Here is a 22292-nt window from a genome sequence, read left to right as displayed (position 1 = left end):
TTTTGACAGTTAGGATTTCATTACGAAAACTCAGTAATTTATGCATTTCATTTATGAATACATTGTATGTTACTTTTTTATTGATTTTATTTAAGCAAATTTCGTTTTTCTCATTTTAAAGGTGTAGATATGTTTTGTATACGAAAAATACACATTTTTTGATTAATAATGAAATAAAAGTATGTTTATCATATCAAATTTAATCTACGTGAATATGAAATATGTTGTTTTTCATTTTCTTTTATATTTTATTAAATTTATATTATATCTACTTTTACAAACAAAGCTACAGTAAATAGACTTGGTAACATTCGATGTTTGAAATATAAACGTTTATTCCAAATGCTTTGTATATGCACAAGAATTTATTATATATGCTGAATAAATTTAATCTTTCTATTACCATGACTAAGTTCAAGTTCATGCTACATAAGTTACTTGCAATTTTTCTATGAAACTTCTATAATTTCGAAGATGATGAATAACGACAAATATTTCATTCCATTGAGGAATACCAACGTCGACTTTCTTCGAATATTTCAAAAAAATATAAGATTATAAGATTGAACCTATCGTCATATGGTCTTACATTTGTGAGATTTATCATATACGATATCGTATCGAATTTGTTGCCGTGACATTTAAAATATTAACGTCCCTGTTGTGAGATAATAATGATAATAATGATTCTTTTGATATTTTTAATAATAATCATATCATAAATTAAAAAAACAAAAAACAAAAAACAAAAAACAAAAAAAATGAAAGATATAGTAAAATGCTTTCTGTAAACATGGTGGACAGTCACTTAATCATATTGACTTAATTTATTATAATATATGTAAATTGAAAAGAAAATAACAATAATCATTTTATACTAAGCTATCTTCTTGTTATAACTAAAAGTTTCTGTAATTGTGTAATTGTATAATGTCTGCAAGCGTCCAACGATAATATATTCTAAAGAAATATGTAATTTTACAACAGAAATTCTTGGCGAACAATTTCAATTCAATATTAGTAAATAATTCTTTCTAATTGATTTACTTTAATGAACTTTGAAATATTGTTACATTCTTCAGTAAAAGTTATAAAATAGTTATTATCACAGGAAATTTTACCGGCTGCAAATACGTAACTTCCCTCGATAATTTTGACTTGCACAACCTAATACAAAATAGAAAAATGTTTTAATATTTAATTTTTAATGTTATTGAATAAATCATCTAATCAATAATCGTTTCTATTATTACTTTGTATTAATGTGCATATTACAAATTTATTTTCTAAAATTATTAATAAATAATGTATTGCATATGAATATCCTCAACATAAAAAATAAAACTACATTATTTGATATAGATATAAAAGCAATCTAATTTATCGACAGTTGTAATATACTTCCATTTGATAATATAAAACTTGAATTAAAATCTTTAAAATATATCTGTCAAATATATACATATGTACAAATATCGATATACATATGTACAATATTTTAATGTAATCTAATGAGAAGTTTATGAGAATTTATTAATTACCAAATTTGGTTTCTCCATTCTTCTTATACATTGAAGAATTATCTTATACTTTAATTCGTTAATACGGTCAGTAAAAAAAGAAACTTTAATTAACTATGACACACAATAAATATTAAAAATATCCATATACAAATGGCAATTGCGTTACATTTCTTTACTAGCATTCGTAGTTTTTGATTCTCGATATTATCATAAAGCAAGAATCACGCAGGATTATACGTAGTGGCTTCTGGCCGTTAGTATATTAGATTTGTTAATAAATTTGTATCAAAAGTTACGACTGATCGCGTTATAAATAAGCGTCCAAGACAAAAGAGAAGGAGATTATTATTGAGTTCCGAATGTAAGAGTAATGTAGAGAATTAAAATATCGAAACTGCTTCTGATGGAACAATTTGGGAGGAAATAGAAGGTTCTAAACCTGGAAGAGTACCAGTTCATAATATTTTTAGGGAAGTATCTGATCCGACAGGATATATTAAACGACATATCATAAAAAGAAAAGTAAAGATTGCATTTTCTTTATACAACTGTCACTGATTACGGTGTATTTCAAGAAGAGGAAAAATACGATTATGAATGAACTTTAAACAAAAGAGATTAATTTGATATAAATGCTGAAACTCATAAACCCAAGATAAAGATGAAACAGCCAAAAGAATTTCTTAATGATTGCCAAATTCGATGATAAATATTTTCTCGGCGTTTAATGTACTAATCGTCGGCAAATCTCACAACGTTGACTTACGTGATTAGAGATCAGTGATCGACCATCAAACTTATTAATAACATTTTGTTATCATATTAATAACATGATAATCAATTAGTTAATGAGTAAGCTTATACTTTAACATTACAATAAATCAATTCATTCATTCCTCGCCATCGTTTAATTTATCACCATATAAAAATCTCGAAGGTGATGTCTGCGCTTCCTACTTTAGTTATTATCTATATCAATCCGTTGAATCTTCGATCATCCTTTTGTATGTGGATTCTTTATTCTTTTAAATTACAAATTTGGTGAAATAAACACCAGAAGCTTTGAAAGTATTAAAATCAATTTTGATCTACAAAGAGCCATCATGTATTCGGATCACTTTATCAGCACAATTTGGAAACTGTAACTGATGGATCCCTAAGATCATTATCTTGTTTTACAGATACTCATATATGCACTGCTCAACGATACATTTACTTGTCGGAGCATCTGCCGCTAAAAGTGAACCATTCAACAGACAAATATCCATTTGAGGATAAATTACCATAGAAAATTGATACAAGAACGTGGTTTACATCTCAAACTTATTCTTCTTTCATCAACAATCGTTCTACCATAATAAAACAAAGCATTTTCCCCATTCAATTAGCAGATCTAAATAATTTCCTTCTAACGAAATTTATCCATAATATGACCATAATATGAATATAAAAAGTATGAGTGCTGGAACAAAAATCACATGACCATTAACAAACAAGCTTTCTTACCACTAGTTTCCACAAAACTTTCAGCTGCAATTTTCCTTAAGTACCATTTGTAATAAACTGCTTCTTTCCTCCTCTACAATTATTATTAGGCTATCAGATTCGATAGATAAATTTACTCTGTTTTCATCTCTATATATTTATTGCACCCATATTCATCAGTATGATAAATGTTCTTCGAATGATTCTGATGATCTTTTGAATAGTTCTCTTGCTTTTCTCAATCATTGGATGTATAATGAATCTTCCAATATGACGTATAGACGAGAAACCATCGACTAACTGATGGATACGTACCATCAAACGATATTCCTGAATCCTTAGATATTTTTCTTCCCTATTCTCATACGAATAACAATTTCTTATTCAATGAAAATCCAGTAGTCATGGAGTTTTGGATAGTATTGAGGCATGATCTTATGGGGACGACAATCTTTGTGAGGACCTAGTTGTTACCAGGGAGAATATAAATCAGAATCAAAATGAAAAAACAGACTCTCGTGACACATAACTTCCAAATGCCAGTCCAATCTACTGCACAATGGAGTACTCCTTTATTACGTTCATTTGCTTCCTAAAAGATAAAAGGACTTTTATCTTTTAATGAAATTAAATTTAAAGACAAATATTTTACAATGTTAGCTAGTTTAAATAACTTCTTAACCTATTTTATTATTTATTAAACAAATTAGGAGAAACAAAATAATATTTCTTACTTTTTCAGTCAATGTTCCATCTCTGAAAACTAATTTGAACATAGTTCTATCAATAAAAGTGCAGCAGGCTACTTTCACACTTTTCCAAAATGTGAGCAGTCTTGGAAACTTAAATAGAAAACAAATCCATCTGCAAAAGTAAATGAGATGAACAACAGCATAGTAATACATTTTTGGATCGACTTCTTTTTAAATTACGTACTTAATTGATCTAGCAGATTTCTGATCATCAACGGTTTGACAATTCTGAAACATTGGACATAATAATACATTAGCATAATTTGAAAATAAAGAAATATATTTTCTTTAGAAATATTTTACTTAGCATTGTTCTCACTTGATATTTTCTTGTACGGAATAAAAGAAAAAATTTGAAATTTATAAAAATAATACCACAGGATTATTTTTTTGATAGAACATTTATTAAATTTTATTTTGCTTGCTAATAAATTATGAACGCTAACATATTACCAATTAATATGATATTCCTTTCAAAACATTTTCTCAATTCCCTGTACGATTGTAACTCAGATCCATTATCTTTCTTTCTAGAATTATTCTCATGTTCCAAGATTTTAACAATGCCGTCTTCTGGACATTATTCTGATACTCTGTCAATGATGAATATAATTCATTCTCTTGTAACGCTCCTTCATAACAAGAAACCATCATACTAAATGTCCATCTGAAAGACAATTCGTACTTTGGAAATAATATCTAATAAAAATAACTATTTACAGTAAACAATAAGCAGTACTATTAAACACAATTAATTAGAATCAAACATGATAAAAAGCTTCTGATATTTTAGTATCAACTTCTCCAAGTTATTATGCTTTACTGTCAAAATAATTTAAATCGTTTAAGTTTTTGATACGTTAAAAGTTTTCGATTAAACTCATGTTTAGAGGTTAATTTTTAGTATTTATCAATGAATATCTTAAGAAATTTTTCATGTGCTAATTTTGGTTTCTAAAGGAAAAACCTATTAGAAGGTTTAGCAAATGAATGATACAAATAAAACACAATATGATATATAAGAAGCATTTACTATATTAATTAAAGATTTTATTAGAAAACACCACATCACGAACATTTTTAAATATTAAAAAAATACTAACCTAACAACTACACATCACCTTTCGCCGGAAACGTTTGTGATTTGAGCGACTGGTATGGACAAAATATGAACTACAAGTATAAAACGATCCCCACCAACGGTACAAGATGATTGTCCCCACCATGCCGTTTGTGGTATCGATGTATATGCTTGTTTTATATCTTTCTTTCGCGCATTTTACAATTGGCTTCGAGTAGGTTAATTAGATAAAGCTAATTAGCTGTGAGCTCATACTCAGTGGACTTTCATATAGATATATTTTTTTGATGGTAACATGTATCTTGGAGTGTTCTGCACTAGATACGATGTCGGTACATATTTGTTTCATGCCAAATAATAATAATAAGAATAATAAATATAATTGACGCGTATAATTATTAGTATATAAATTTGCGACAAAAAACAAAATTTTATCTAATGATCTGTCCAACATATAATATTATTTTAATATAAATTAAAATATGAGTTCTTTTCCACACTAGAGATAGAAATCCTTTCTTTGTTTACGTCTTTTCTTTTACATGGGAAATTTCCATTCTGTACTATTTCAAGTATTCCTACTTCAACTATAATTATTACTACTATTACTACTACTACTACTGATAATAATAATAATAATAATAATAATAATAATAATAATAATAATAATAATAACATACTTAAATATTATATACATTATGTATATTTTACATTATAATAGTAAAGATAATGATAAGCATGTTGTGTTTCTAAAATACCTGCCGATTCTCAAATTGGAAGATTACGAGCTTTACAGTATTTAACACTTTCGGGCAGAAGACATTTGTAATAAATATAAGTATGTTCTTCTACTTTTTGTTCTTATTACTATATTATTATATTATATATTAGCATTATAGTAATAATAATAGTAATAGTATAAATATAAAGTCGAATATATTATGAATTTTTTTCTTATAATTATTAAAAACGAATATTCTGCATAAACACGCAACTTTATTATTTAATATGCACGTTAGCTTAATAAATAATTCAATATTATCTATTATGGACGCAACAGAATTCTATTCTATCAATGGCTGTTGAATGTATCTCAGTTTAAATATATGAATATTAACTTGAATCAAAATACTTGTAATATATTTGTCGAATAAACACCTCTTGATATATACATACATGCCACACACCCAACAATATCGAATTAATGAAATTTAGAATCAATCTATGAGTATTTAATTTCCAAAATTGGTTTTCCATTTTTCTTATACGATGCAAAATTGTCTTATACTTTAATTTGATAATATCTCCATTCTATTGTAACTACATATAAATATTCTTCTACAAATCTGAAATTCATGATAAAAAAAACTTTAACTAACGATGAAACCAATAAAAATTAATAGGATCCATCTATTTCGTAGTTATCTTGCAAATCATCGGTATGAGCTATTATCTCAAAAAATATTGATATATTGGAGAAATGTTTGGATATGAATGAATTTATTAATTGAATAGGACTTTTAATTTGGTTTTAGGATGACCTTGCAAAGACCTGTTAAGGTCACCAAAAAAATCTTATATGAAAACACCAGTTTCTTAAATGAAAATATCAGTAGCCGAAATCATGATATTTCCATAGTACTGTAATAAAATATTTTTTCGTTACTCATTTTTCCATTTATAAGATTTTACAGTAACACCGGCATTAATATTACAAATGATGTTCGAACATAGAAGTTGCACAATCGATTTTTCTACATAGCGGCCCGTCAACATTGATTTAGGCATGAAAGTAATGAGTTAGTATCATTTTGCAAATATATTCTATTCAACTACAAAAATATAAGATATTATATGAGGGATTCCGTATATGACATTGATCGGTCTTTCCGAACACGTGTTTAATATACTGATATTTTCTGAGATTTGTTTTTTTGATGACTTTGTGAGAATCTTTTTGACTGTTTCGGAATTTTATCCACTTACTATATAAAACACTTTTTTTTTGTCATCATCGCCTTCCTCTAACACTTATCTTATGCATATTTTATCTTAGACACATGTTTCTTTTTCTCTTTCTCTCTCTTTATCTCTTTCTCTCTCTCTTTCTCTTTCTCTCTCTCTCTCTCTCTTTTTCAGTCTCTCTCTATCATTCCTATACTTACATCTTTCTCACCCGCTCCATCATTACCTCAATATTTCTTTTTTTCTCACTTTTTCATTCTACCAATAATCGATTAGACTTGGATGATGTTGCGCACATACTTCCAGCAAAACTTCATTAATTCATCAGGTTACTTCTTAACAATTTCTTTAATTGACCGTTAAAAAGAAAAGTGTATAAACAAGACGAAATTCTTTTTTACAGACGGATTCTGTTATATCGGTCACAATAAATATAAAATAATGTTATAGACCATATACTTTTTAAAAAAACGTCTTTATGGAGATTTTATAATATAAATTTATCGCCAAACACATCGAATATAGTAGCTTTAACGTAACATTCATTCTTAACAAAATTTCTTCAATTGTTTTTGGCTGATTTATTTTAATAATAAGTCTTCTTATCAAAGAAGCTATTATTACCTTCATTTCTAGCATAACGAATATTTGACCTAAAAAAATAAAATCAATGTTTATATGCATTTTAAATAACTTTATGGAATGCAATTTCAATAAAGTGCGAGAAAGCACCTCAGTTGTTTTACTTCGGCAATATCGACGACCATCGAGTGTCGAGCGAATGAACAGATGAAAGTTTGTGTGGTCCATTACGATATAAATAAATTGAGAGTTGTTCACCGTTAAACTGTACGATATTGAAAGCGTAATTAAAAATTAATTTTTTAAAGGTACGTTAAACACTTCCTACCGTATGCAAATATTTTCATTTCTTGTACTATAGGTAGATAACGTTTTAACGTGTCAAGATATTGATGGTGGAGGGTTTGGCGATAGATGTAATGGTATCGCTGATATTATTCATACATTATTTGGACTTGCTACATTATCGTTAATGCATACTGATTATCCATTGAATGAAGTAAATCCGATTTATTGTTTACCATAATATATAGTAGATCGTACTGCAGTAACATGAGAGGACATAAGATTCCATACGTATATACATTATACAATTTAGAAATAAGTTTAAGTTATGAAACATTTAATTACATTACATTTATGTATTATAAATCATAATGGAATATGAAATATAATATTTTGTGTACGATATTATCTTTTCTCTTTCCTATAGTGCCATTGAGCCATAGCAATTAATAAGAAACTTGAGGTGATTTTCAAATCAATCGATGGACAAGCCTTCCAGAATGTTTTAATGGCAGTTTCATATAATTAATACGGGTAAAAGAATTAATAAAAATATATGATTTGTTTTTTAAATTCTTTATTCAAATTTTTCCATTTATTAATGTTATATTTGTTCACAATGCGCTCTGATCAATAAAAGAAGCTATCGAATAAAGTAATTGGAAGAAGAAATCACTTATGTCACGAACGAGAAAGAATGACAAGGAAAAAGGGAGAATGGTTGATGATAGGAAAAGGAGGTAGTGAAAGAAGGAAAGAGAGAAATAGAGAGAGAGAGAGAGAGAGAGAGAGAGAGAGGGAGAGAGAACGAAGATGTGCGTATCCAAGTATGTGGATTCCATTTGTTAGATAGTCGACTGGAATTTTGGAGGATTTGGATGTACGTATTACGAGTGCAACATATAACGCTATTTGTTACTATTGCTCGTTTCGTTTTATTGATTTTCTTTTATTATAAATATTCCATTAAAGAAAAAGGAAAATTTTTGAAAATTAAAAAGTTTTAATTGTATTCCCTATCGGTATTGTATCGTATCTTAATAAAGTAAACTTTTTATTTTTCTAATATTTTAACGATTGACAATTTTGGTTTAAAGCCAGTAAATGGTTTATTTCGCAATATGTTATGAAACTATGCACTGTTTATGCCACAATGCTGCCGTTATTGCATTTTTTGAAATGGTAATAGAATTAATTTTATATCGTTCCTGTGAACAAGCTCTATGATCTCAGAGATTGATGACATTAGAGATCAGTAAGTAAGATCAGAATGATTTGATTAGTACAATAGAAGAATTTATAGTTCACTGAAGTATAATAAATACCTCACGACAAGATATAAATTTATATATTTTTAACGTGTAAATAAAAATACATTTTCTTAATAAACATTTATATAACAGTTAAAGAAAAGTCCTCAAAGTAATATGACGTAACAGTATATATGATATTAGCATTGTGGTAATTACTTTTTTGTATTTTTATGAATAATTCATTACAACGAATATACGTGAGAAAAAAGACATCGTATATGAATACTATCGTTTCTCTACACTGTATATAATATAAAATTATAATAATGGAAATTGTTAATAATAATATTACTCTATTCATTTCTAAAATTCTTTTTACGATAAAAATAATGGTATTCGAACTTATTCGCTATTGTAAATATATGGTATTAGCTTTACTCATATCGAACTGTGCGTACACAAATATAACGATGCTATAATTTAGATACATTAGCCAATATAAATAATTCTGTTACTTATATCTAAAATATATTGCGTACAAGTGATATTGTTTACTAACTTCATTTAATTTTATCAACTAAAATTCATCTCGTTCCAGTTCGATGAAAATTAAGTTATGGAAAATAATCTATCTAATAGTATTTAGACCAATCAAAAAGTAAGATCCGATATTCATGATACTCATAAAATTCAAAGTTTCTACTTTAAAGTAGATTGATTGATGAACAATCTTGTAGATAAGACAAAAAAATTTTAATTTATTTGAAGAACTAAGTAAAACTAGCTAGGATGAATGTATTAATTTTAATTAAAGGCGCAAGGTATAGAATTTTCATCCGATACGCAACAGGATTAATTGCAAGAAAATATTGACAGTGATGTGAAATTTACGCACTATAAACGATAAATGACGTTTGGTAGTTATAAAATTTTTGAAATTTCCAACATACTTATTACTACTTTATCGATGAGATCACAGATAGCATATTTAATGCATCAGTGTATTTTTGTCAATCTATATTAATCATTACCGGATCTATATTTTTCTACATATATTTTTATTATTTTTAATAACAGCATTTATTAGAAATATATATATATATATATATATATATATATATATATATATATATATATATATATAATGTGTGTGTGTGTGTGTGTGTGTGTGTGTGCTATAAATAATATATATCGAAGAACTTTCAATTCGACATCGTTTTGAACAATCGATTTAGAAATGAATTTATCGAAATCAAATATTGGACACAATTTGAATCACGTAAATTGATGGAAGTTAAGAAAAACTACATTTCCAAAAATATATCTGTCCATAGAAATCTTTGTCATTTATTATTGTAAATATTTACATTTTACTATTCAAAATAAAACGATAATCATGTTATTACCTATCCATAAAAAAGAAATCTCATTTTTTATTTACTCATTCCTTCTAACACCAACTAAAGAGATCGTTAAGAAGAAAACTGATAAATTAATAAAATGCTTCTGTAAGAATCATTTCGAATTATTTTTCTTACATCAGTTATTTATATCGATTTGACATATTACACGTTGTAATTCAACAGAATTATGCAATAATGAATTCTTGTCTACTTACTATTATAATAATATTGTTAACTTACGCATCCTTTTCCTTTCTCTCAAAAATTGGTGTGAAAACGAATTGCACAAGAAAACTATTACAAATCATAAACATCCAGGATGATTAAATTTATCTCATTTTAATAATTCTATCGAAGCGTTATACAATATATATTGTATTTACTAATCATTAAAATAAAATACTTTTAATAACAGAAAAAAATCATACATAAGGACACAAAAACAAGAAGAAAAACAAAATGATAAAAATGGAAAGATATCGGTCACCCTATGTAACCTAAATATATACACAGAGTATCCAAACGAAAAGGGTCCACCAGGATTATTATAAAATCTAATGACCTTTTCAAAAAACACCAGATCTGGTCAATATTGATCCCTATCATAAATTCATTTTTCTTTAGTCTAACTCCCAAGGAAATGACAACCACCTGAAAAATCTTAAATAGCAAAAAGGGCCGAGAGGCAAATCATTTGAAAAGAGACTCGTATCATTTTCTTCACTTTAAGTCGATAGATATTGAAGAAATGCAATTTTAAGCTTCTGGTTGATAACAACTTTTATTTTATTAAATGTTAAAATGGTTCAAATGTAATTAATAAAACTAATTTTTATTTTGTTCCTAACGACTGGACAAATCATACACGTTAAATTGAACCTTCAGCTGACTCTAATTCATACTTCCTTCAAGCATTCGAGAATACAATCCGGCAATCATCTATTCGCTTACTTCCTTTAATTCGAAAAAAATAATTGTCGAATTCGCTGATGAAAATTTTCTCAGCGTTTAATGCTATAGACATTAAAACGATGGCTTACGTATTCAGTGATCGAACTTTTATTCATAACATGATAAATAATTAGTTAATGAAAAACCTGACAATAAATTTAATCACTTTTTCGTTCCAATCATTCAAGTTATCGCCAAATAAAAATCTCAAATAAGCCAATGCTTTGGTTTACGCTTCCTACCATCGTTATTATAGATATCAATCTCTCGAACCTTCGATGATGCTTTACCATGTGGACTTTTTGTTCTTTTCCATAAAAAAAACTTGGAAACTGAAAATACAAAAACATTAACTGATGGATACCTAAGATGATTATTTTGTTTTTCAGATATCCAAATATTTGCAATGCTCGACGAATACATTTACTTACCGAAGCGTCTACCGTTAAATTGATCCATTAAATAGATAAACGTACGTGTGAGGATAGATTGCCATAGCAAGATTGATACAAGCACGTGGTCAGAACATCTTATCCTTCTTTCATCAACGATCATTCTTCTACCACCATGAAACAAATCAATTTCCACATTCAATTACCACAAAATATGTTCCGTATGATAGATGATACAAAATTCCATGACAGTTAACCAACATGAGCTTTCTTACCATTGATTTCTACACAATCTTCAGTGACATTCTCTTTAAGCTCTTTTTATTTGTAATAAATTGCTTTTTTCCTCTTCTACGATTGTTATAAGGCTAGCAAATTCGATACATAAATTTACTCTGTCTTCATCTCTATGTTCTTCAATATCCTTTCAGATGATTCCGATGATCTCTTGGATAGTTCTCTTGCTTTTCTCAATCTTTGCGTAATAAAATAATGAATCTTTCGGTAGAGAATATAATGAATCTTTCGACGAGAAACCATCGACTAACTGACGAATACATATTATCAAATGATATCCCTGAACCTTTATGAAGATATTTTTCTTTTCTATTTTCATACGAATAATAATCGTTCTTATTCAATGAAAATCCAGCAGTCATGGAGGATTGAACAGTTTGTTGAGGCATGATCTTATCGTGGCAACATTCTTGTTGAGGATCTAATAATTACCAGCGAGAACAAAATCGAGATGAAAATACAGATTCTTGGTACATACCAATTGAAAGCCAGTCCAATCTATTGCACAATGGAATATTCCTTTGTTGCGTTCATTTCCTTAGCATAATAATAATTCAGTGCATAATGATACATTTCTGGATCGACGTCATCATCTTTTATTCTTAAATGAAGTAACAGATTGCTGAGCATCAATGGTTGGCCAATTCTGAAACGTTGTACATTATATTAGTCATACATTGACATAATTTGAAAATAAAGAAAAAATACACTTTTGATGCAAATATTTCACTTAATAATAATCATAATAATAATAATAAAGTCATTATCATCTCATATTTTCTTATCAGGAATGAAAGAAAAAACTTGCGGTTTACAAAAACAATAACAGAATTATTTATTTGATGGAATACTTATTAAATTCTATTTTGCTTGCTGATAAACTACATACCAATGCTGGAATATTATCAATTAACAGGATACTTCTTTTAAAACAGTTTGTCAATTCTCTGATTGACGACTGTGACTCAGATCCATTATTATTCTTTCTAAAAATCTTCTGTCCTTCCCACATTTTAACAATATGGTCTTCCAGACTTTATTTTGATTCTCTTTCAATGATAAATATAGTACACTTCCTTGTAAGACACTCCTTCATACCAAGTAAAAACGTCTTATTAAATGTCCTTCTGAAATAAAATATATTTTGGATATAATAATAGCTAATAAAAATAATTGTTAAGAGTAAGTAGTACTATTAATAAAACCAATTAATTACAACGAATAATATAACGGAAAGGTCACAGTATCAGCTTCTTCAAGTTATTATGCTTTTTACTTTAAAAATAATTTGATCCGCTTTATTTCTTGATGCGTTAAAATCTTTCAATTAAACTCATATTTAGAGGTTAGTTTTTAATTTCTAGAAACGAATATCATTTAACAAACGTTCAACGTGCTAATTTTGGTTTCAAGGCCAAAAATTTACTGAAAGATTCATTAAATGAATGGTATAAATAATGAATAATATAAGAAGCAATTAGTACCTTAAGACTTTGTAAGAATACGCCATTCAACAAATATGAAAAGAAATACTAACCTTAAAAACCTATCTCACCTTTCTCAAGAGCGTGCATGATTGCGGCGACAAGTACGGACAAAATATCAACTACAAGTGAAAGTGCCTGTCCCCACCATGCACCATTATCCAATAATTATATAAGCCTACTTTGGTCATGGTATATCAATGGGTTTCGTTTAAGTAGAGTAGGTAATGTTAGTTAAAAATGTGTCCCCATATTTTTCAGTCTCTCATATGTAGATCTTTTTTACATGGTCGTAGAGGTCACGCAGTGATCCGAATTAGATACGATGTTGATACACATTTGTTTCAAAATTGCATAAAGAATAATAAATATAATTGATACATATAATAACTAGTATATAAATATATGATAAAAAATTAGATGTTGTGGAATATTTTGTCAAAAATAATTGGTGAAGACTTATATATTATATTATTTTAATATACATTAAAACATGAATTCATTTTCGCACTACTTATGAGCGTTATCTTTTCACGTGGTTTCCCTTTCACGGTTATTCCACTATATACTATTTCAACTGTACTTCTACTGCTACTATTACTACTACTACTACTACTGATTATATAATAATAATAAAAATATTACGTACATTATTTTTTATTATAATAGTAAAAGCACTGATAACACGTTGCTATTTGAAAATACTTGATTGAACTTTCTAAGTGTGTTAATCGCTAATGAAATATACACCGAATTACGAATCGGAAGATAACAAACTTTACGGGAATAAACAATTTCGGACGGAGAACACACATAATAAATATAAATATATTCTTTTATTTGTTCTTTTTCTTATTATTATATTTTTATATTATGTATTATTATTATAATAATAGTGGTAGTAATAGTAATGATACAAAGACAGAGAAATCCATAAAAAATAGCGCTGAGAGGTAAACCCTGTAGATAATGTGGAAACGAACTCGTATTTTGATCTTTTATCTATCACTAATTATTATTATTATTGGAAAATCAATGAACAAATGTATATATTTTATATGCATTGATCATCAAACAAAATACTAATGCTATTGCGTCCTATTCAACATAGATCACTCTTCTCATAGATCACTGTTACTCGCATCAACTATCAGTGGAGGGAAATAAATATAAAATATTGGATAGTAACGTCCTATTAAAGTATCAAATAAAATAAAATCCAAGAATAAATTAGTCGATTATTTTCTTTTACATCGATACAGCAAAAATAGAAAAAGAAAGAACGGAATCATTAATTCTCAGAGAATCTACAATTCCAGAATGACTAATCTAGATGTTTGTCAACGTACCACATATTGCTTATAAAAACTCTATGTTTTTAGTTTATTAAATATAAAAGGAACTACAAGATTTTCTAAAATTTAACAATATCTTAAAAATTCAAATCCATTGACATGAACAATCGGACACGAATTTTCTTATTTCCGCTGTGAAATCACTTGTTCGAAGTTCATGAAAGTGTCCGTTGTTTTTCCGTGAGAGCATCGTAAAACGCATTTCTTAGCGTTCAGAAAATCTTAGTATTATCAGTTTACGCAAAAAAACAAGCGATCAATCGTTTACTAAACCGAAACAAATAATTCCAGTGTAGATATGAAAATCAGTAGTGCAGACACGAACTTCTTTTCTTTTGCTGCAGATTTCACAGGGATGACAGTGTACAAAATTTTTTCTTTGGAAAAAATGTCAAAAACAGCAATTGAACAATGAGAACAAGCATATTTCTTAATCAAAGCCCCATTTTGGAAATGAAGGTTTAATCTAGGATTCCACTGTTTGAAATTTTTGAAAAAGCTTCATATTTCTGCGTAAACTATTCTCGAAAAAAGATCATTTTTTCAAAGAAAATTTCAAGCTTTATCAAAAATTCGGAAAAGTTAGTTCTATCTTAAATTTTCTCCTTTAAAATGAAACCTTGTTTATCAAAATTGTTCAAGAAATACGTCTGTTCTCATTGTTGGCGTAAACCATTGTAAAACTAAGGATAATGAACAGTACGAACTGAATGCTCGTATTGCTGTTTCCAGGAATGATCATTTACATTGTTACTCTTCACTCATTCCAATATTTCCAAAGAAAATTAATACATTGCCCAACGACATGTTATACGTAGAAAAAGTGTTAATTGGTATCAAATATCGAACATATACAAGAAAATCTATAAAAATGCATTACTGAAGTTTTACTAATTTTTAAAAAAGCTGATTTATAAGAATTTAGAAATTAACAGTAAGAATGATCATCAAGGTCTTTATCCTTCGATTACTTGTTATATAAAATTACATGAATTTTTTTATATAAAATAGCATGAGACAGTTTTTTTTACAGTTCCTAGTTTGTACGATTAATAATTTATATCTGCTATAGATCTGCCATCACGTACGGAATTTATTACGTATAAAAACATAATATGTTAATTATATATTTATTACATTTATATATATTATACAATTTATTCCTCTTCCAAATTTTAGTCTTACAGATCTAGCCGGCTTTAACATAACATTCATTTTTATCAGAATTTTTTCAACTATTACTAACTGATTTATTTTAATGATATAACTTATTAACAAAGTGGAAATTATTATCTTCATTTCTAGCATTGCGATTTATTGACTTCAGAATATAAAATCCATGGTACATGCGGCTTCTACAATTTATGGCATATAATTTGTATAATATATAAATATAAATATAAGAAATAAATATAAACTATGATAGCGATCAGAATGAGTATTAGTTCACGTGTGACTTCCAAGCGGTCTTGGATTAGACGAAGTTCGTTGGTCCGTACTTTGAAAAAATGTACATGTGTATAACAGAAAGCTATAATGGACGAGTGAAAAAGAGAAAAGCACGATTATATAATATATAAAACACTAGACATGAGTGCGACAAAGTTGTTATATTGATGTTACTTCGATGTTGATATTACTTCGGCAATATCGACCATCGAATGTCAAGCGAATGAACAGATGAAAGTTTGTGTGGTCCATTGTGATATACATAAATTGAGAGTTGTTCACCGTTAAACTGTACAGCATTAAATGTGTAATTAAAAAATAATTTTTTAAAAGTACGTTGCATTTCTCCTACCGATATTTTCCTAATTCTACATATAAGTATTATATATAGTTTTTCATATGTATTGTTATTATTTCCAAAATCAGTGTTATAACTATGTATAAAAAAAAAATATTTATGAATGAAAATAGGGAATAATTGCTTTTTTCATAATGAACGTTATAATTACTGTTTATTACGCCAAAATTAGAAATTAAAGTAGAAATATATATTCAAATATCAAGCTAACAGAAAAGATGAATTTCATAACATATTCGTATAATTTATAACATATTCTCCATTCTAATGAAGAATTAATTAACAATCAGTTTATAAAACGATGTTCAGTTATAGCATTTTTTGTGAAAGTAAGAGGAGGTGACAAGAAAGAAATAATTCATTTTTGGATCCCCTCCTATTTCCTTCTTACCTAATCGAATAAGAATTTTCTTATATAAACTCTGATTATGTGAACGTAGTCCGTACTGCGTATTATATAAATATTCCTCGTTGTCATCTTCCGTCCTCACTTTCTATTAAGACACAAGGATAATAAGAGTTGTACTATGTAAGCGGAGTGTTTGTAAATCACAAAAATTATTGCTACAATCATTAGACTACTTTTATTTTAATTAAATTATTTCTATAGCTTTCAATAGCTGCAAATCATCATAAAATTCACTGCAATATTAACTATTATTACAATAATACTAGTTGAATTATTCTATAATATATTACAATACATTTTGAATAAATTACACCAATATAATACGATCAAGAGTATACCGGTTCCGAAAGCATACCCAATAATTGGAAATGCTCATTTGTTTCTTGGCGATAACGACGGTTTACCCAGTTTTCATTTATAATTTTTTTATATATATATATATAATAGCGCAACATTTTATATATATTGGTTGAAATTATGAATCATTGTGGCGTATATGACTAGGAACGAAATTACTTGTAATCGTACATAATCCGGAATATATCAAAGTAAGACCTAACCAAATCTTGTTTAATTACGCTTCTTAACATAGATTACTTTTTTTCTTTGATTGTCTTTGCAAACAAAAAATGATATATATTAATAAAGACAATATAATACTTAAATTTTAAATTGTTAAAAAGAAATAAGATGAATTAACGAAATATATCTTTTAAATATACATTTCTTGTAACGTTATTCAGGTAGGATGAACATGTTTGAAATTTCCTCCCCATAGCAGTATTACAAAAAATTACATTCGGATGTAATCATGTTTTGAATATTCTTCGCGCAGCTATATCCATCAAACTGAGGAAAGAAACAAAACACGAATTATAAATGAAAAATAAAGTATTTGATATAGTATAAAATTCAGTAATATTATCAATAAATAGATTCATCTAGTTTGCAATTCTCATCGGTCTGCGAATTTAGTGGAGTTTGATGGAGACAATCTTTGAATAAGCAATGTAACAAAAATATTATAAATTCATAGAAATGAATATAAATTTTATAAACATTTAAAAATTTCGAAATATTACCATATATTATGTCCAATGTACAACGAAAGGCGTAATGGCAAACGTCTATTCCTTCTCCAACTAAAGTTTCCAATTTTTCCATTAAAGCAACAAAATGATTAACGAATACATCCATATGGGACATTAGATATTTTTTAAGAAAGACTTCATTTAATATTTTTCTATGATGATTCCACAATTTTGCTGAAAATCGTAAGGAAAGCAAGACTTAATTTATATTTTTTATTTATTTTTCTCTTTAAAAAGAAAATGTGAGGAAGAGCTAGAGAAGATTCGCTATACTTTTTTATAATACATTAATTTGTATATATCTATCCAGAAGAAAAAATATTTTATCTTTTAATTTTGCATAAGTTAATATTCGAATGAGTATATATATGTATCTATATAAAATTTGTAATATAAATAATTACACAATATTAAACAATGTAAAATATGTATACTTTACCTAAAGTAGAAAACAATCCACTGCCGATAATCGATTTCATATATTTATACTCCTCGCTCTTCTCAATAATATTTGGATTATTTAATACCTTCTAGAAAAGTAAAGAAAAAAATATAAATTTACTACGAATGATTAAAATATAATTAATAGGTCTTACCTTGATATATTCTGGATTATGTACGATTACAAGTAATTTCGTTCCTAGCCATATACGCCACAATGATTCATAATTTCAACCAATATTTATAAAATGTTGGGCTATTACATCTAAAAAAAAAAATTATAAATGAAAACTGGGTAAAGCGTTTAAATATAAAATATATCAATTACAAATATACCTTCATTATCGCCAAGAAACAAATGAGCATTTCCAATTATTGGGTATGATTTCGGAACCAGTATACTCTTGATCGTATTATATTGGTGTAATTTATTTAAAATGTATTGTAATATATTGTAGAATAATTCAACTAGTATTATTGTAATAATAGTTAATATTGCAATGAATTTTATGATGATTTGCAGCTATTGAAAGCTATAGAAATAATTTAATTAAAATAGAAGTAGTCTAATGATTGTAGCAATAATTTTTGTGATTTACAAACACTCCGCTTACACAGTACAACTCTTAATAACCTCGTGTCTTAATGGAAAGTGAGGACGGAAGATGACAACGAGGAATATTTATACGCAGTACGGACTATGCTCACGTGATCAGTGCTTACATAAGAAAATTCTTATTCGATTAGACGAGAAGGAAGTAGGAGGGGATCCAAAAATGAAGTATCTCCTTCTTGTCACCTCCTCTTACTTTCACAAAAAATGCTATAACTGAACATCGTTTTATAAACTGATTGTTAATTAATTCTTCATTAGAATGGAGAATATGTTATAAATTATACGAATATGTTATGAAATTCATCTTTTCTGTTAGCTTGATATTTGAATATATATTTCTACTTTAATTTCTAATTTTGGCGTAATAAACAGTAATTATAACGTTCATTATGAAAAAAGCAATTATTCCCTATTTTCATTCATAAATATTTTTTTTTTATACATAGTTATAACACTGATTTTGGAAATAATAACAATACATATGAAAAACTATATATAATACTTACATGTAGAATTAGGAAAATATCGGTAGGAGAAATGCAACGTACTTTTAAAAAATTATTTTTTAATTACACATTTAATGCTGTACAGTTTAACGATGAACAACTCTCAATTTATCTATATTGCAATGGACCAGTTTACATTTATTTCTTATATTTATATTTATATATTATACAAATTATATAGCTTGAATTTTCTTATATTTATATGTGTATTATATAAATTATATGCCATAAATTGTAGAAGCCGTGTTTACCATGGATTATATAGTCTAATCCACCCTTCGGGCAGAAATTGAAGCAAGCCTTGATGTATTAGTACGAGCTGATATTTCAACCTTATAATACTACATTTGATGTTATTGTTGGTAAATTTATATTAAAATATCTCCATAAAGGCTTTTTTTAAGAAGTATACGTTCCACAAGATTATTTCATATTTATTGTGAACGATACAACTGAATCCGTTTATAAAAAAGATTTCGTTATGTTTACATATCTTACTTTTTAACTGCCGGTTAAAAAAGTCATTAAGAAGAAATCTGATGAATTAATGAAGTCTCAATAAAAATATGCGCAACGTTATACAACTCTAATCGCGCAATCGAAGAATGGAATAGAGCGAGATAAAGAGGGAGAAAGAGAAAGACTTAGGTGATGATGAAGCGATTGAATGAGATGGTAAGAATGATAAAGAGAATGAGAGAGAGAGGGAGAGAGTGAGTGATGAAATAAAAATAACAAGAAAAAAAGATGTACAAATGAAAAGCATATCAAAATAATTACAATTATGTATCAATGATTGATATCTAGTTGTTTTCCTTGTCAGGGATTCTGGCAATGAGAGTAGTGCCTATTACTCGTGGAAACTTGTCTTGAATTAAAATAATTATGAATTTTTGCATTATTTCTCTCTCTCTCTCTCTCTCTCTCTCTCTCTCTCTCTCTCTTTCTTTCTTTCTCTTTCAAATTAGAACACTCAGGTCGAATACATAAATTTTTTATTGAAACACATAGGCAATATGATCACTATATCTTCTTTTTGGATCTAACCACATTTTAGATGCTGCTATAATTATAATATTCATTTATATTATATTATAATATTCACCAAAATTTATGTCGACAAAATACTTTTAGTATGGAAAAATATAATTACTAATAGTCCAATTAACGAAACGAATCGAAAAAAAAACAGACAAATTCACACGATAATGATTTGATCGGATCGTGATTAAATTCAGAAATTTCAGGTTGCCACAACACTCTTCGGGCAAAAGTCGGAAGAAGCCTTAAAAATGACTTATATAATCAACTTTCTGTTTCAACAATTGACTGTCGCAAATGGCTACTGTAATCAATCTATCAAAAGCTTAATACGCGACTATTTCATTTAGGATTTACCGGCTCATCCAGTTCAAAGAATTATAGGAAATGATTATCGTTTTATGTTGCATTCTACATACAATTCATTAAAATATTTAACGTATGTATACCATCATTAAAATCAGATAAATTGATCAACATGATTTTTATGTTTTCTAAAATAACTTCACATATGCTATTTCAATATTTCGATCATCGCAATAAAAAAAGAGATAGAACGCTAAGCATTCGTTATTAGATAATGGTTAAATTTTGTGACCAATTAAATAATATAATTCTTTGAACTGGACGGGTCGGTAAATCCTGAATGAAACAGTCGCGTATTAAGCTTCTGATAGATTGATTACAGCTGCTATTTGTGTGAAAGCTATGATGCAATAAACAAAATCCACGAAAAGAGAAATTATTCGATATGATCTGTTGTAATCGTCGGTGATTGCATATTTAATTATCATAGTATCATTGCTTTTTCTTCCTCTTATTTCATATCTCCCTCATTCTATTTCTCTCTCACACTCATAGCAGTAGATTAAATATTTTTATTTGCCGAAACAGACATTCCTACAAACTGGCCATTACACTGAAAATAATATTTTACATTATACATTTGGCACAAGCCCAACACATCGGTCATCATCTAGATTTTTTTATTGGATATTCGTGTTTATTAAATACTCTTGATCTAATAAGTGATTCTATTAGAAGATTTAATGAAAGAATTCAATAAGTGCGTCATCAATCGAAACCAATACCGGATTGAAATATATGAAAATCATGCAAATCATAGGATTGTTCGGCGTAATCCTTTTCGTCACTTTGACACGGCTATGAAATATTGTTTATGTTTTCGCAATTTTTTTTCCAGTCTATATTTTTTCATAATGGTGCAATTGAAGCAAGAACACGTAAATATACATCTTTGATACTCAATTGAGTACTCTAAACATTGATAATGGAAAGTTAGCAAATATTCATATATTTGCTTCGTAATTGCGTTTTTTACTATAAAGTAACCGAAACTTGGATATTCACTAACAATCATATTTTATCTAACGTAAATTTCGTATCACGTTCATAGAATCGGAATTAGCCGTAAATTTTATTATCAAAATCAATGCAAACGAATCATAGTAACGTCTACTGATTGATGTACACATACATGAATACGTAGGTGAGAACACGTAGAAGAGTGAAAAAAAGTATAGTCGTATATGTGGGAAGAACGAGAAAGTTA

At 27.6% G+C, this 22292-nt stretch overlaps 2 protein-coding genes across 14 annotated transcripts; both read right to left on the bottom strand.

Moving 5' to 3' along the window:
- Nucleotides 1-1028: 1028 nt before the first annotated feature.
- LOC124956188 lies at nucleotides 1029-4947 on the bottom strand. 8 transcript variants are annotated; one of them, XR_007103134.1, is made up of 6 exons: nucleotides 4864-4947; nucleotides 4080-4427; nucleotides 3945-3988; nucleotides 3743-3872; nucleotides 3074-3600; nucleotides 1029-2985 (listed from the first exon to the last, which is right to left on the bottom strand). XR_007103134.1 is itself a non-coding variant. In XM_047511659.1 (4 exons), the coding sequence occupies exons 1-3, from the start codon at nucleotides 3995-3997 to the stop codon at nucleotides 3472-3474; spliced, it is 312 nt and encodes a 103-aa protein (XP_047367615.1). In that variant the 5' UTR covers nucleotides 3998-4085; the 3' UTR covers nucleotides 1029-1167; nucleotides 3030-3471. The 8 variants fall into 8 exon arrangements, 4 of the variants coding, with proteins under 4 accessions (XP_047367615.1, XP_047367614.1, XP_047367616.1 ...); XR_007103131.1 differs by having other exon boundaries at nucleotides 4214-4427; XR_007103132.1 differs by lacking the exon at nucleotides 4864-4947 and adding an exon at nucleotides 4794-4851 and having other exon boundaries at nucleotides 4214-4427.
- A 5300-nt stretch (nucleotides 4948-10247) lies between these two features.
- On the bottom strand, nucleotides 10248-19238 carry LOC124956189 (cytochrome P450 4c21-like). Of its 6 annotated transcripts, XR_007103137.1 has the most exons (10): nucleotides 18893-19238; nucleotides 18712-18821; nucleotides 18555-18645; nucleotides 18107-18289; nucleotides 13507-17873; nucleotides 12859-13096; nucleotides 12448-12615; nucleotides 11948-12147; nucleotides 11712-11839; nucleotides 10248-11612 (listed from the first exon to the last, which is right to left on the bottom strand). XR_007103137.1 is itself a non-coding variant. In XM_047511664.1 (5 exons), the coding sequence occupies exons 3-5, from the start codon at nucleotides 18592-18594 to the stop codon at nucleotides 17869-17871; spliced, it is 228 nt and encodes a 75-aa protein (XP_047367620.1). In that variant the 5' UTR covers nucleotides 18595-18645; nucleotides 18712-18821; nucleotides 18893-19222; the 3' UTR covers nucleotides 16751-17868. The 6 variants fall into 6 exon arrangements, 2 of the variants coding, with proteins under 2 accessions (XP_047367620.1, XP_047367619.1); XR_007103138.1 differs by having other exon boundaries at nucleotides 10248-11633; nucleotides 11948-12615; XR_007103136.1 differs by having other exon boundaries at nucleotides 11948-12615; nucleotides 12859-13093.
- Nucleotides 19239-22292: the final 3054 nt, after the last annotated feature.

This window comes from Vespa velutina, chromosome 21 (assembly GCF_912470025.1).
Source record: "Vespa velutina chromosome 21, iVesVel2.1, whole genome shotgun sequence".
In the NCBI taxonomy this organism is placed as follows: domain Eukaryota; kingdom Metazoa; phylum Arthropoda; class Insecta; order Hymenoptera; family Vespidae; genus Vespa; species Vespa velutina.
Note: the sequence above shows the minus strand (reverse complement) of the source record. Positions and strands in the feature narration are given on the sequence as shown.